At 36.4% G+C, this 16612-nt stretch overlaps 2 protein-coding genes across 4 annotated transcripts in view; both read right to left on the bottom strand.

The window, feature by feature from the left end:
• Window positions 1–10804, bottom strand: part of LOC140171395 (gamma-secretase subunit Aph-1-like) — a 28077-nt gene extending 17273 nt beyond the window's left edge. The window contains exon 1 of one of the 3 annotated variants that reach the window (XM_072194641.1): window positions 10728–10804. The gene's annotated coding sequence lies outside the window, so the exon portion shown is untranslated. Of the gene's footprint in view, window positions 1–4708; window positions 4879–10727 lie in introns of those variants that run through there. The other 2 variants (XM_072194640.1, XM_072194642.1) reach the window with 2 other exon arrangements.
• A 1045-nt stretch (window positions 10805–11849) lies between these two features.
• On the bottom strand, window positions 11850–13811 carry LOC140170808 (uncharacterized). The gene has a single exon (XM_072194028.1). It carries the CDS (start codon window positions 13809–13811, stop codon window positions 11850–11852), a length of 1962 nt encoding a protein of 653 aa, XP_072050129.1.
• Between the last annotated feature and the right edge of the window lie 2801 nt (window positions 13812–16612).

Below are 16612 nucleotides of genomic sequence, written 5' to 3' on the forward strand. Positions count from 1 at the left end.
TTTGTCATAGCGCTTTCCGTAACAAAGTTACATCTTGTCAAAGATTGACTTTCATCAAAAAGATTCTGCTAACAAAATTCCCTAAAAACGGCATTTAGGGGTGTTTCTAGATCTTGGTCTCATGGCGATAGCAGCTTTTTTTAATGGAACTGCTATCAAAATCCTCTAAAATTCCATGTGCGACTTGATTATCACCATAAAAATCATATATTTGGGTCAAGTGAAGTATAGAAAACATATTTATGTAGGTTTCCTTCACCGACCTATTTTCGAAAAAAATTCAAATTTCTATGTAAATGGCCATGCGTTTTGAGTTGGGGGATTTTTGCCGGACATCGCATATTTTTGAGAAATCGCACCATTTTTTGTTTAGAATTAATTATTTCAATACCTGTACATGCTACTATAGGCAAAGTGTATATTCTGAAAGGAAATTGCATGAGGAATCCAAAAATGCAGATATTTATGATGTAGGGGCAGTGCTAAGAAATATATATGAAGTTATAAAGGGAATTTTTTTATAAAAATTACCAAAGATCAAGTGGTCCTATTTTAAAAATGCTTTACCCTACATCAAAACAGACTCCATTTTCGCATTCCTCACATCAAAAGCTTTCAGAAAATATATAGTTTTACTTTGCTACCTGTTATAGTGCTCAAATTGCGCAAGGGTTAAAACGCGCCATTCAAAAATGGCGCTGAATTTGATGAAATTAACAAATCATGTTCTGTCTAGAAAAATTAAGTAATTAAAAATACAAGAATGATATGTACATATAAATTGAACATAAATTCAACATTACAACAAGTTATTCACAGTATTTTGAAATTTGTTGTCCAAAATATGAAGTTTGTAGTTACATGTAGTAAGTTGCACTTGTATACGATATCAGCAGGATTTCAACAGGATTTAAAATTTAAAATTAAGTTTTGCTGATTTGCAGAATTTCAGATCTAGCAAGTCAAAACCAATATGCAAAACAGTTTACTCCTTTTGGAATGTCTGTCTCCTGGGAAAGTCTTGTACAAAATACTTTATGTTAGAAAGATACAGGTACCGGTACAAAGAACTGCAAAAACTGAGATGAAGACAGTGCTAATTTAAATACACATGATAAACTGATGTCCACCAGTGACTTGAAGTGACTTTATGTAAATGTAATACATGTAGTCTTTTGAAATTGTGAAGACCAAGGGGGTTGGGGGGTTGAGCCATCCCCCACCTGAAATGAGCTGGCTAGCTAACTCAACCACCCCCACAAAAGAAAATTTCAAACACCCCAAACTCAACCCCCCCTAGTGTGAAATTGAAACTCGTAAACACAAATTTTCACCTTAATTTTGGGCTTAAATATAGTGTACAATTGCCATTGTTTTGCACAATAATCACACTGAAAAATCACAGTAACACAGTGTCCACCAGGAATTTGTTTGTCTTTGCCCCTTCAGAAAACTTACCACGATGCGCCACTGAACATGTAAAATACCTGACCCACCCCCCAAAAAGGGATTTTACCAAGACAATGTATGCAAATTAAGAAGGTTATGTTTGTAGGTTAAATATTTAAATCTGACAAAGTATATCAAAATCAGAAATACAATCCTGATATGTTTTCACAAACTTCACAGGAAAAGAGCATATCCTGAGCCGGCATTTCCCGAGCAGCCATATCGTTAGCCGACTCCAGCCTGACTAATTAATTCAATTAAAACCCTAAAACTTGGGAGGATTACACATTCAGAATACTTAATAGTATTCAGGCTTGTCATATTTAGGCAATTTTACTAAATTTTGGGCCAAAAAGCAAATCAGAAACAACATGTAAATAAGCTGGAGCAAACATTAACACAAAAGTGCATATCATGGGCCAGCATATCATGGGCCGACTCCACCCTGACATGTTTTTCGTTCAGCTGCTATAACTTTTGAAGTATACATGCTATATTAAAAGTTAAGGTACCAATGTGAAGCACTCACTAAGAGCTTTAATTTGGTATAAAATTTACCTATGTAGGTATCTACAGTAATTAAACAATTCAACATTTATGCAAAAAATTCTGCGCAAATGTCCAGGCTCCAGCCTATGACACCCCCAACTCATAACACACGGCCAAATATGCATTGTGTTTGGGCCCGGTCTCGGCGAATTTCGCTGACTAGCAAATGTGTTAACTAAGGTTTGCCTGGGATACCTAAAACATGACAAGGCCCCTAGCTCGAGATACTCTAGCTAAAATACAGGTTTACATTTACTATCTTGCTGTATTTCAGCTAGAGCTCCAAACGACAAGCTTCCGGGTTTTTTGGAGAACAATACTGTTACGTAAGATGAAGAAGAAACCACCTCGGAGCCCGCCCTACTCATTATTGTATTGTACTTATTGCAATTTACCTCCACACATTACGTAATCAACACAAAGCTTTTGTGAGGATTAGTGAGTGGATAAGAAATTGACAGTGGAGGATACGAAGGACACGCCGATTGTTAGTTGTCAATCATGAATTGCCGCAACATATTAATATTTTACTGCATGGCATTCCGCAAACACCAAGACAAATTATGCCTTTTTTTTTTCAAAGATCATCTCATATGAAGTAAGCTGAATGCGATCTGTACTTTTGTAACATTCCGATCGCTTTTGATCACCTATTATCGGCGAATTTGCTTGAAAACACGTGAGTTCATGTTGTGTAAACATAATTAGCATAGCCATAGGGTCGTGCGTTTTAAGGTCGCCTCCTTTCGCGTTACATGGTGATTTTTGCTTTCGCGACATGATTTTACCTTTACAAATTCATATTTGCTGAAGTATACCCCCTATGATAGTAAAAGTATACATTTTCTGAAAGGAAATTGCCCAAGGAATCCAAATATGCACTCAGAATTGACACTAGGTGTAAGATAAATAGGTAACATTGACTGAAATGTGAATATTTTTATATTTTTAGTCATTCAATAATTTTTACAATTAACATTTTCTGTGGTAACCCTATTGCAAAAATAATGCTATTTTCTTGCAGAGCACACTTAGGCCCTTACAACAATATAAAATTGCATGGGGTTCATGATTCACCCAAAATAAATATTTCCATCCCAATTTGGTGCAAAATTATAATCGGAAATTTAATCTTCTCACAGAGTCCATGTATGTAAGTGTCTTAATTGCCCATTATCACCCCAAAAACCTATCTATTTATATCAGACTAACTATTACACATTCCAACATGCTTTTGTGGCAGCAAGAATCACTGAAACAAGTCATCATAATTTGCTTAAAAAACATTAACATACCTGAAACAACTTGCGTTTACCGAGTAATTAAATGTGTCGACGGCAATGCACCTTTTAAAAAGATATACATGAAATTTATCTATATCCCATGAAAACAGGCTGATTCTTTCAAACATACATACACAAATATTAGGATTTTAAGAACATAGATTATGTAAAAGCATCTAAAGAGTACATTACATGTACATCCACATAGTCCATGCAGGTTGTGTCCGATGGCATGTTTTGATGCCAAAATCTGATACACAGTCTTTAGGTTTGATAGCACCAATTGGCTTTAGGATTGGCTTTGTAGTGATGTAGATTGCCTGAATGTTGTGCAGATTGTACTTTTTAGTAGTATATCCAGTAATGACCTTAGTTCCTGGAGGATGATCTTGAAGTCCAAATTCATCTTCATTTTCATGGATTTACTGATTTATTGGATGCAAAAAGGTCTGACATTAATTGACTTAAAATAAACAAAAAAAAAAGTGCACTCTTAATTACTGGAAAGTATATACAGGCCCAACAGTTAACATTATTTGGCTTTTTAAAATAAAATAAATCAATGGGCATGAAATATTATTTTGAAAAATAATTTTTCCTACCGATTTGCAAGTTTATAATTGTCACAAAATCACTATATTATTATTATTTTCTTTATTATCACCCATACTATACATTCATTTACCTACTTGTCAAAAAATAAACGCATAAAACAATAAAGTAGAATGTGTTAGCTTTCTTTTGGTACCAAATTTATAACCATACACAAAGATTTGACAAAAATATCAACGTTTCTACAAAAATAGTACTAAAAATGTCAATTTCCCATATAGTTTGTACAGGCGGCGCCACTACCAATGCGCCCGCCGCCGCCTCCACCCCTGTACTTCAAGCTACAAAAAGGTATATCTTCACTTCTGGATGGACTATGGCAATGCCACTTTGCAGGAATATGACATAATAATACAGCTTTCAAATGAGACCACATGCATTGATCTAGCTTTTGTAATTATGAAAATATATGAGATTAACTGCAGATTGATACCAAAAAGTGTAACATCTCCACCCTTTTTGGGTGGTGAGTTTAAAACGCGTGACCATAGACACAAATGAAATTACGATGCAATACAATTTGGATTTATTTGGATTTATAAAGCGCCTTTCTCCAGATCTAAAGGACTCAAAGCGCTGTAATTTTGCTGCAACGGTGAATCATCACAATCAGGTCACATCAACAATGCAATTTGAATGCGCAGCAGATCTATAGAAATAACGTTGCCCGGTTTAGACCCTGTCTGAAGGCCCCTGGCAAAAAAGAAAAAGAAAAAGAAAAAGCTTCCGAATTTTGCACGATCACGACTCTACTGACATTACTGCAAATTCGTGAACGTTAACCCAACTTATTAACAACATTCTCAACACTTAACTGTATAATCCTCTTACCACAATTAAAAATACTGTTACTATAAGCCACAGACTGACATACAATTCATCATGAATAATAGAAATTAACGAAAATCGGAAGAAACTACTACATACACAAAATCTGTCAGTAATTGTGTCTGGAAAAACAGGAAGTGGTTGATTGAAGCCCGCCCTCTGCTCGCCAGCAAAAACAGTGAACAAACAAGAAGAGTCGTTAAAAAGACAAGATTCACGAGAGAAGTACAAAATAGCTCAAAATGTAGGGGCCTATGATCTGTATCAAAATCAACCGAGTTGTTAACCTGTTGTTCAATATTGGGAGCTATTGGGTGCAAAATAAAAATGTACTAGGCCTATAAAAAATATAAAAGTGGCTATCTGGTATGAGATTTTGAAAAAAAAGGTGTCATTGAGTAAAAGAATTCAAATCATGGAACAATTTCTTTTTTTTTTTGGTTTAAAAATCGCCAAAATGACAATGGCTCTATATGATACAGAGGCTACAGAGCTATAGGCCTACAGTTCTGGAAGAAAGGGGTCAATTGGAAGCCGAACCTCAGTAAAAAATGGGTCATCGTGTTTTATTTGGGGTCCCGGTTTGGGGTCCTCTCTAGTACAAGGAACTTATACGATGTCCTCATTCACAAACTGATACTATCTGTCCATCGGTCCGAATTTTGAGCCATAAGTTTACGTGGTGAACTAGTCCTCTCGCTATTCCGAAGGTCCGTCATTCCGAAGGTTCGCTATTCCGAAGGTTCGCTTTTCCGAACGTCATTTGACCATTCGCTATTCCGAATGTAATTAAAGGTTCGCTACTCCGAGAAAACGGATCTCGGAATAGCGAAGTTCGCCCGTTTTATGTCCTCATAAAATTGATGATAAAGGGGCCTATTATCAATTATACCATCCCGATTAATGCAATTTTGCCCGGTTTCGCGTCGTACTGAATCATTAGGCAATGTTTTTTGGAACATTATTTTTTTAAATATCTTGCTATCTTCTGAAGACAGCATTTAGGGCCTACGAAGAAAATAATTAATACCTCCAGCGGATCTGTGAAAAACATCTTTTCATATAATTTTTTTTCTTTATATTTAAAGATTTTTTAATTTTTAATGATTATTATTTTGACTATCTACTGAAGATAGCAATGACGGCGGGTTTATGATTTCTTGCGCACTGAATGATTATTATTTTTATTTATTTTTTGTTTTGTTTTATTGCTTTGATTCTTATTTTTTTTTTTTTTTTCCGGATAATCTCTGCTATAATAAGTGCCGTTTTAAATTTTGGTCAGCTTCGTCAAATACATTTTTTTTTATATAGCTTTGCATTCGGTCTAATGCCAAGTTTTTTTCTAAGCGCGCAGCTAGCCCCGGTCAATGCAGTTTTGCCGTTTCACGCCGTACTGAATCATCATCTACAACGCGTGTTAGTCAATATTTTTAGGAACATTCTTTTTTTTTTAATGTTTTTTCCTTGCTGTCTTCAGAAGACAGCTTTTAGGGCCTACGAAGAAAATAATTAAAAAACATAAACAAATCATAGATGTTCCAAAAAAAACACCACCATTTGAGACCAATTTCCGCTGAAGTCTGTCACTTCATGCACAGGTTTGGGCATATAGTCTGCACAAAACGTAACGCAGCTGTTATTATAAATACGCCTAAAGCTTCAAAACTGATAAATATTTTTACAATATTTCAATTATTTACTTGCATTTTGATATCGGAATACAATACCAATCATCTGTTTAACTGGTATTGATCAAAGTATTGTTCTTTTGTACTCCATGCATTTGCATGTCTTCTGGAGCATGTTTGGAGGATGATTTGAACTAAGGACCTTCCGTCCAAGCACTCTATAGATGATTAAACTTCACGTATGAGTGTAACATTATGATTTTTAAAAAAATACAGTATCAAGCATTGTGTTTTTATTCTGACATTTACTAAAAAAATTAAAACTATTACTTTTAATTTAAAATAAATCATAACGTGAAAAGGCGTAGCTCAAAATTTTGCTAATTTCAACCGAATTCGATCGCTTCCAGTGCCTATAAATTAAATGACTGAGTATGTCTTGTATAATAATAGCCAGCAACTGACTAACGTTCTGAGTGTAGGCCTACTGTCCATATAGGTTGATTTAAAAGTATGCTGCATATTGTACGAGCTTTCAATCGATAACAAGCAAGCAGGGCTTCTCTACTCAATCAACAAGAATTGGATGGTACTTTTCTTCCTGAGGTTTTGATATAGTCCCTAATACCAGAGAGAAGATGAGAATCTTCTCTGCTAAATACTAATAACGATTTTTGTTCAGGGACCATTTATATTTTATAAAGAAATACCCAGCTATAAAAATGTATGGATGTCAAAATATGACCCTTTTATTCTACGCACAACGTGATATAATTATAATGATTCTTTTGTTATAGATATCACACTTCTATAAATATAGCCCACTTTGCTCAAATCAATTTCAGTGACCAAAAGAAATCTTGTAGGGGTGTGTGTGTGAGTAGAATGCGTAAAAAGTCAGGACAAAAGTGTTTATTACCAGATTCGCACCATCCACTTGCATAATTTGTCTACATTCAGTTGAATTTAGTGACTGATCTCTAATTGCTGGGGTTAACGATTCCAGGGATTTACATTTCCTGAAAAAAATTACACAGAGTTAAAGAATCCCTCCATGTAGGTACCGGTCAATATTTACGCATATGAAAAAAATGACGACAAATTTCGTGTCCTCTACCTCGCGTCACTTGTTGGTGTACTCATACTGTTCGGGTTCTGATATGAACGTTTACACATTAAAGGCCCATTCAGTGATTTGCTCATACAGACGATTGTAAAAATCATCAAAATTCAGATTTTGGTACCTTTGTCATTGTCATAGATGCGCTAACATAGCCTGCGAGTGGTTCAGCCGAAAGCCGTGTATTTAAGACAAAATAAGACATTTTACCCCCATTTTACACGAATCTGTAATTTAGATACTGACAATATCTAAATTAGCTACGTGTATTTGAATGGGTCTTCAACTTCGTCAGTACTGCTGTTTTCTTCGTTTTTTGCCAAATTTGTCATTTAAAAAATACCAGTTAATGACAATTTGACTGACTTATCCTACACTTTTAATCAATTTATAAACATTTTTTTACACTTGCGCTGGGATCACTGAATGTGTCTTTAATTTTTGTGGGACATGAGCACATCAGACATATCGAATTACATTCTGAATACGAAGAATGTCCTTCTGATATCAAATAATTTGATTTTTTGAAATTCGCAACATAGTACAAATTTTATGGCAAATTATTCAAAACTGATATTTTTGACATCTAACAGTTCGAAGTAAAATTGATAATGATAATGATACGTATATATAGGCCTACTTAAAGTGTATAGCTGCGAGGAAAAGCCGACAATCATTTGAAAATTGTGAATTTTCGTATTGAAGATCTAGATTCCTCCTCCCCACCCCAAAAAACCTAAAAAAATTGACGGGTGGTGAGCGCCAAGAATTCTCTAAATTCAGTACATTTTCGTTGTCAATCGTATAATTGAATGGGATTATTTTGTAATTTTAAAACGCTTAAAATATCACAAACAAGTAGGCCTATGTTAATAAATAATATTAATACAAGCTAAAACCGTTGGGGTTCGATAGTGAACCCCACAAAACTAAACGAGTGTATGGAAAATGTCATACGGTTGAGAGGTTTTGCCGTCTCTCTCCGCCCATGATCATGCCGCTCGCCGCCTGAAAATTGAGGTCTGTTGGGAAAAAAATGTGTATCTTCAATACGAAATGTCCAAATTTTCAAATGATCGTCGGTATTTCACCCCAGCTACACATACTTTAAGTACATATCTTTAGATTTATAAATTTTACTTCGAGGACTTTTAAATATGAAAAAAAAAATAAAAAATCAATTTTGAATATTTTGCCATAAATTTTGTATTACATTGCCAATTTCAAAAAATACCATCAGGACATTCCTCGTATATTCAGAATACGACATATCTGATGTGCTCTCATGTCCCACAAAAAATACAGTGCAAACGCTGTTACGTTGTTTGCTAGTCCAAAAATAAGGTTCGCTAGTCCGAAAAAAGGTTCGCTAATTCGAATTCAAATATAGAATAGTTTGCATCATCTAGGATGTTTTGTTACCTAGATAACACAGTAAAATTTCACATCCCATCGACTGTTTTACCTTCTTTTATATTACCTAGTTAAGTTTGATTCTCAGGGGGATATGGGAGTTTGGAGCAGGCATTTTTTTCTATCGCAGTTTTTTTTTTACAGAGTTGGGCGAGGCATTTTTTTAAAATCTCACTAGTGGGCGATTTTAATTTTCATTTAGTGGGCAAATGTTGTAAAAAAAAAATCGCAAGCCACACCATGGAAATCTAAATGGTGTGCCCCTATTGCAAACTATTCTTTATTTTTGTACTATTCGTATTATGTTCCGTCAAAATCGGACCACTTTTACGGGTTTTTTTACCCCTGTGTTGAAACAAACATTTGACCTTTGACCTTTAAGGTAATAATTCCGTCGAGAACTGAACATTGAAGATAGGTCAAACTATACTGTAGGCCTACATTTTCCGAATCCTGAATTTTTGAACCCTGTGGAACCCAAAAATTTAACATTTAACCCTTTTGCCAGTAACTCGAGAACTTACTATATGCTTAAAGTATTTCTCCTTCTACATGAATACTTAACAATGCCTTATTATGACAACTGAGCCAAGTAATACATCGGAGATAGGTCAAATTATTCTTTTTCGGAATCCTTATGATGCGTACATCGTTATGATTTTTAACCAGATTTAATCAACTTTAAAATTTGACCCCAGATAATCAGCCATTTTAGTTTTACGCAAATTACTCCCTATTGCAGAAAAATACAGCACTCATTTTTTTGGATTAAAAAAATATTATCAAGTTCTGCCAAAGAAACATAGCTCAATCCTAATCATTCATTTAACACTAACTGGCAGAGCCGGATTTACCTTTTTGGGGCCTGGGCCAGCCCAAAATTTGGAGGCCCCCAAACGCACTGTGAGGAAGGCATGTAAACTCAAGTGCCCAAGTTTTAGATTTTAATAGGACCGCGACCGTTGATTAGCGCAACAAAATTTAATTTTAACCCAAATTGAAGCTGAATTTTGCTATAATCAGCCCAGTGTGCGCGAAGAGCGAAATTTGTGTACCCTATTTTGGTCAAAAATATGGTGTTTTCAGCTAAAATGGAAGATGTATACACTGCACAGGGCAAATTAGGGGGCCCTGATGGGGCCGGGCCCATCTGGCCCTATGGTATATCCGGCCCTGCTAACTGGAGATAAAACAAAAAGTTTACTATTTTACCAATTTCTTGAAAAAAGAGCCAAAACATGCATTTTTGGCATGTTTTCTGACAATCAAGTTACGACAGTTGTATATGAAATCAAACCATTTGCCCGAGATTTATCTCAGCAATAACAGGTTTACATGTGCAATTTACCGTGACCTCTGATTTGATGTTAGACTATAGATGAGGTGACCTATGATGTCACATGTTTACATTCAGACCGCCCTCTGTTGTTTCAAAGCAGGCAAAATAACACAGAAGTGTCTATGACAGACCACATAAATCTCTTTAAAACTCAATTTTAAAAACCTTTGAAGTTTTGTGTGATATTATGTATATAGCTTGATGCATTTATAAACAAGATTGATGCCATTTTTTGTATTATTTGCTTTGAAACCAAAGTTAATGAATAAAAATCAACTTCTTCCATGTAAACTATAGTGTTTTTTGCCTGACAATTTTGATCACAGACCAACAGAGGGCGTATCAAATGTAAACACATGTCACCTCATCTATACTCTGCATACGTTTTGACAGTAAAATAAATCTTATCGATACACACTATAGGCCCAACAATAATAGAATTCTCACCCGCGACAGACTACTCTGTCTGAAATTATGAGATATTATTCACTGATATGACTTACATTGCAAAGAGGTCCGGCGAACCCATATGGTAATGCAAATAGACTGCAGAACGAACTCGGTACTCAATAATTAGACAGCCATGTTTATCTGTGGCCATACGACTTTTTCAATTCAATTCAATTCAATTTTATTAAAAAATAACCTCGTGGCCCTAAGGCCAAATTGCGTATTTTTTTACATGGTATAAAAGGTACAAAATCAATACATGCTTTTTAAAATCAAAATACATCAGGAATAGAAAAAACATTTAATAACAAAATAAATAAATTTTAAAAAAAATTATTGCACAAGAATCAAGCACTGATATTGCCACAACGCACCAAACTTATTTAAAATTATTCCTGCCGCAAAAAACCCAAATTAGAAATCCACACTCACTCATTTATATAACTCAAGCACTTACTACTTACAGGCAACGAGCAACATACAAAATTACTCTCACAATCATTGAAGCAACAATACATGGACACTCCTAAAATACACACATCCAAACATACTCACATGCACAGAAACATTACACTCACTTCCCATCAGCCTCTCTGGAACATGAATATATAATGCACTTTAAAAACTGCTAAACACTTAGAAATACACATTAAATACAAGGAAAAAAATATATATCCGGAAAACAAACTTAAAAGGAAATTTTTTAAATAAAACCAAAATTATTACTCACAAGCCAAGGAAACAGGAGCAATATAAGTGAAAGCGGCCAGAAAAAAGCACCTTTTAGTTAGCATTCAAAAGATTCACAAAATAAGGCACAGGGCTTTGCTGAAAACGGTTTGTTTTTGAAGCCAATTGAGAAATATTTTTGCTATTTCTCAAGTTTCTACCATGGATGGCAAATCTGGTGGGCGGCAATAAATGATTTGTTCTTTCATTGTCACCAAGGCTTTTGGCAAATTTAAGGCAGCGATCCTCCCTTCTTTCTTGCAAAGAATTAAGCCCACATGTATTTAATGCATCACAATATGATTTGTAATTATTGAAGCCCACTATGGTCTTACAAGCTCTCTTTTGTATTCTTTCCAGCTCATTTGTTTCCTTTATAGATAAACCAGAATGCCACACTGCATCCCCATATTCAACAACTGGTCTAACATAACTTTTGAAGACTGTCAAAAGCTCTTCACGGTCAAAGCCAAATTTTTAAGAGATCTCAACATAAAAAGCCTTTGGTTGGCTTTCTTAGTCATGTTTTCAATTTGTGACTCCCACTTAAGATCATTTTGTAGGTAGACACCAAGAACTTTAGCTTTGTTGACATAGGACAGCTTCTTAGAACCAATCATTAAGTCAGCATGCAGTGGGGCAGACTTATTGAAACATATTTCCAGTGCTTGGCACTTGGATGGATTTAACTTGAGTTGATTGATTCTAGCCCATTCTGAAAAATCATTCAAGTCATCCTGTAATCCCCCCTTCTCCCCAATCTTCCTGTTTTCAGCAAAAGTGAGGTCATCCACATACTTCCAGTATTGAGAATGGGAACCAATGGCAGCATTATTGATGATGATTTGGAAGCCAATGGGACCAAATTTTGTGCCTTGAGGCACACCACCATTTAGGAAGACATAATTGGAAAGATCACTGTTATACCTCACACACTGCTGGCGGTGATGAAGAAAGTCACAAATCCAGGGAATAATATTTCTGCGCACACCCATTTGAATGATCTTATTTATGAGCACAGTGTGGTTCACAAGGTCAAATGCCTTTGAAAAATCAGTCAATACTACCGTCCCAACATCGTAAGCAAATTCTTTGATTAATTTTGCCGGGACTCCATCCGGACCACTAGATTTGTTGGGATTTATTTTCTTGAGTTCATTGTACACTACCCATGGGTAAAGATGAGGAGGAGGCTCTTTGGAAGGCAGATAGGCAGGCAGCTCGTTGAAATCAAGAGGAGGAACATGAGCAGACACATTGGCAAACATATCATTGATGGAATTAGCCTTGCCTACGCCATCCTTGTCATCAATACCGGGGATGTTTAATTTGAGATCCTTTTTCGTAGAGTTGGTAATTTTTTTCAGTTCTTGATACCATTTACGTGGTTCTGCTTTCTGTAAGTGTCTAACTCTGTTGGCATGATATGAGATTTTGGCTTTTTCAACCTCTCTTTTAACAAGATTTCTAAGCTTACGCCATTCACTAACATTACCTGATTGAAATGCATTTTGACGCTCAACAATTAACTGTTTTACATGATCTGTTATCCAGGGTTTATCATTGGCCAGGATTTTCCTCTTTTTTTCAGGAAAGTACTTAGTAATACCAAGTTCAAGAATTGAATAAAAGGCATCAGTCTTATCTTGTGTGGAATCACAATCTAAAACCTCATCCCAGTTTTGACCTTGAATCCATGACCCAAATGCACGAATTCCAGACCCGTGTAGAGGACGAGTGATCTTTACTGAGCAAGATTTCATAGTAGCTTTTGGTAAGATCTTAGGATTCCACAGAATACTCACGTGGTCACTAAGGCCAATCGGCGAAATAGGCCTAGGCTTTGCATAGTATTCATTTAACTTGCTACTAGTCAGCATCAGATCAAGCGTTGCATCTCCACGTGTGGGGAAATCAACAAGTTGCTTAAAGTCATTGCCTCTCAATATAGTATTAACATTCATTCTATTAAAGTCACCTAATATCAAGATCCCTATATCAGGGTATTTAGTTCTTAGAAAATCCACACTTGACAGCAGATGATCAGTCAGCAGGTTTTGATGGGGCGATTTGGTTGTAATGTACACGGCGCATACTGCGATTGAGGACACACTCCTGAGCAGTCTCTCGGGTCTTACTTTTACCCATATGCACTCCAACTCTGTCGGGACTTTAATCTTGTCAAAAGTGGTTGCTGGTATATCATCCTTCACATAAATGCCAACACCACCACCACGCTTACTGTCCCGATCTTTGAAAAATAAGTTATAACTTGGGATACTCAGTTGATTTTCAGGGATATTACTGGAGAACCATGTTTCGGTTATTACACAGATGTCAACATTGTTTAGTTGTAAAACCACTTCGGCCTCTTCAAATTTGTTTCCAAGAGATTGCGCATTAGTCATATAAACAATGGGTAATTTAGCACACTTTTGTAGTTGCGAAGAAATAGTTTGACTTGCACGAGCTTCATTCACTTTCCGAGGAAGGAAAATGTCTGTGTCCGGGGAAGGGAGTTGAACAAACTCCAATTTTCTCAAATTATGTTTATTACGCAATGGTTCAGGGTGGGAAATAGAAGAACGCTGGGTAACAATGACAGGAATTGTTTGGTTTAAAGCATTTTCACATGAATTGGTTATGACCGATGGTACGACCGGAATGGGTCTAGAAGTGTTCATGCGTAGGCGTTGTAGGCACCCAGCCGCAGATCCTCTCCTTGTGGGTCGGCAAAGTCTATGAGATCTTAAAGTAGACCAGACCTCTGGTGAGACTCTAGATTGACTGGCACGAAGACTTAAGAGTGCATCTCTACTATAAGTTATTTGTTTGGATGATTGATATTCAGTTAGTGGTTTACATGATTGTGGATTGATCGCATATGCATGTTCATCTACTGGGCTCTTGTTAGGCCCAGGATTAGGGTTCACATCTCCAGACAAAAGAAGCTGTAGTTGAAATGTAGAACTTGAGTTAGAGTAATATACATTTCCTTTGGAGGCCTGCGGATCGAGGATTGCGTAATGGTCAATTCAGCGGTACGCATGAATTGTGTACAGCGTGGTGTGATCAAGGCATTGATTGTTGCCAGCACCGAGGACTACGGACGTCTAATTTCCAGCGCTGTACTTTGTGTACACCTTTTGGTCAAATTGTATAAGGATGGCGTATTTAGTTCAGATAAAACAGATATGAGCCCAGTAAAAATATTACTATGAAGCTTGTTGTAGGTTGGAATCGGGGTTTGAAAAGTATCTATGGTATGTATGGCGGTTGCTTGTGAGACCTGGTAAGATGTTTTTGATTGACAAGAAGTAACAGATGTAAGGAGGTAGGTGATTTATTCCTCAAGATACATAGGCCTTGGAGGCCTATGGGGCTATGGATAGGCCTTACTGAAATGACTCATGGCCAGTACATTGGATGTGAATTGCACTATAGGAGTTGGTATCAACATTTAGGATGGTATCAAACATAAATGGTGGTTATACACCATGTCTATTAGCAGTACAGTAATTGTCGTCATCCCTGGGTCGCCAATTTCTGGCATGAACGGTTTTATGTGGTCTCCGTCACAGCCGGATTTTCTTTCGTTATCTTTACGATGGGCTACATTTAGTCTGGGTACAAGACTGCTTAGTGAACGCATTGTCATTGTATATTGATTGATCAGATAAATAAATAGGCATCATTATCATATCGTGTGATCGATGCGGGTACTTAATATGGTTTTGCTTTCATTTGATTTTGGGGGTTCTAACCCGGGGTTCTAATTGTACGCGACTCGCTTGACGAGGTCTCCAAATCAATATGGATTAAGTATAAAACCATAGATAATACCTGTGTACGTTTTAATAAATTCTTGTTATACGGTATCTTCTAATAATTGTTATATCATATTATGACATAAATGCGGTTGTGCTGTCAGGCAGAGAGGTTGTTCTCGTTACCCCTTTTATCATGATCATACATAGGTTTCAATCTCGACTGCGATAGAGTAGTAGCCATAATAGAGATTGTAGATTGGTTTAATGGTATTGACATCTCGATTTCTTGCAAGCTTTTGTCATACTTTTAGTACGTTACATGATTAATTTTGCCGTTGGAAACGCACCGATATATTTTTCTCGCGCAAGTATTGATTTTCGCATGTATAATTAATTTATTCAAAATTTCTAAATTAAATTTGATCCAGAATAACACCTGGCTTTCGATTGATTAGTTTCATACCAGTTTGAAGCTCGATGGATTGCGAGATTGAGATCAAGAAGGGCCGTTATTCAGAACGCTGCACATGTCCGGGAACGCTGCTTTATCATGTCAGCTTGCTTGACTGTGTTCAGTTTGGCCATTCGTTGGCCTTGGGCCTCAAACGGGCACTTTAATATAAGAACGTTAATTTGAAGCTTTTGTGTAGAAGTAGAATGCAAATTCATATTGATTATGCTTATGGTAATGTCGCATAAGAATGTAGGTACTTATTAAGCCTATATGCTTCAGGATGTTTTTCAACATTTTCGTCATTTTCGGTTTTTGCTTAGGATACACGATTACCAGTGTTGTTAGGCTATTTAGGAGGAATTCCATATTGGCCTTTATGAGATCATTCCTCTCACGTGGATTCATTGAGACATATAGGAGCTTTTCCATGGGCGTGAGCATTGTCGCCTTACCACGAACGTGGTCTTAAAAAAAAAAAACAATTTCGAGTAAATAAGAAATTAATGAGCTTGGCATGAATATGTTTGTTATGTGGGCAATATGAATATATGGATTTGTATTACCATGGGAGTATTCCTACAGGAAAATGTAGATTCGCATAATTTCTGAGGTTTGCAGAGGCTAGAGCTTTCTGATCTTGGGAGCATTCCCGTGGATGAGTAAAGTACTTACTGTGGGTAAAGGCAGCTTCCCAGGGACGTATTGGAGATTTCTCACGGAATGTATGCGAGGATGTGCATGCTTGGTAGCAGACGCATGATTATATATGGGAGATTTCCCATGAACGTACATGAGTGTATATGGGAGCATTCCCATGAAGGTGTATGGGAGCATTCCATGGACGTGTATGGGAGCATTCCCTTGAATGAGTTTGGGAGCAATTTATGTTTATCATGAATGTGCGGTGTCTCGGTTTGGCATCTGATAAGCTCTATCTAGAACATCACGCAGAGTGTATGTGAGCATTTATGCTCTATAAAATGTA

Source organism: Amphiura filiformis, chromosome 15 (assembly GCF_039555335.1).
Source record: "Amphiura filiformis chromosome 15, Afil_fr2py, whole genome shotgun sequence".
Lineage (NCBI taxonomy): Eukaryota > Metazoa > Echinodermata > Ophiuroidea > Amphilepidida > Amphiuridae > Amphiura > Amphiura filiformis.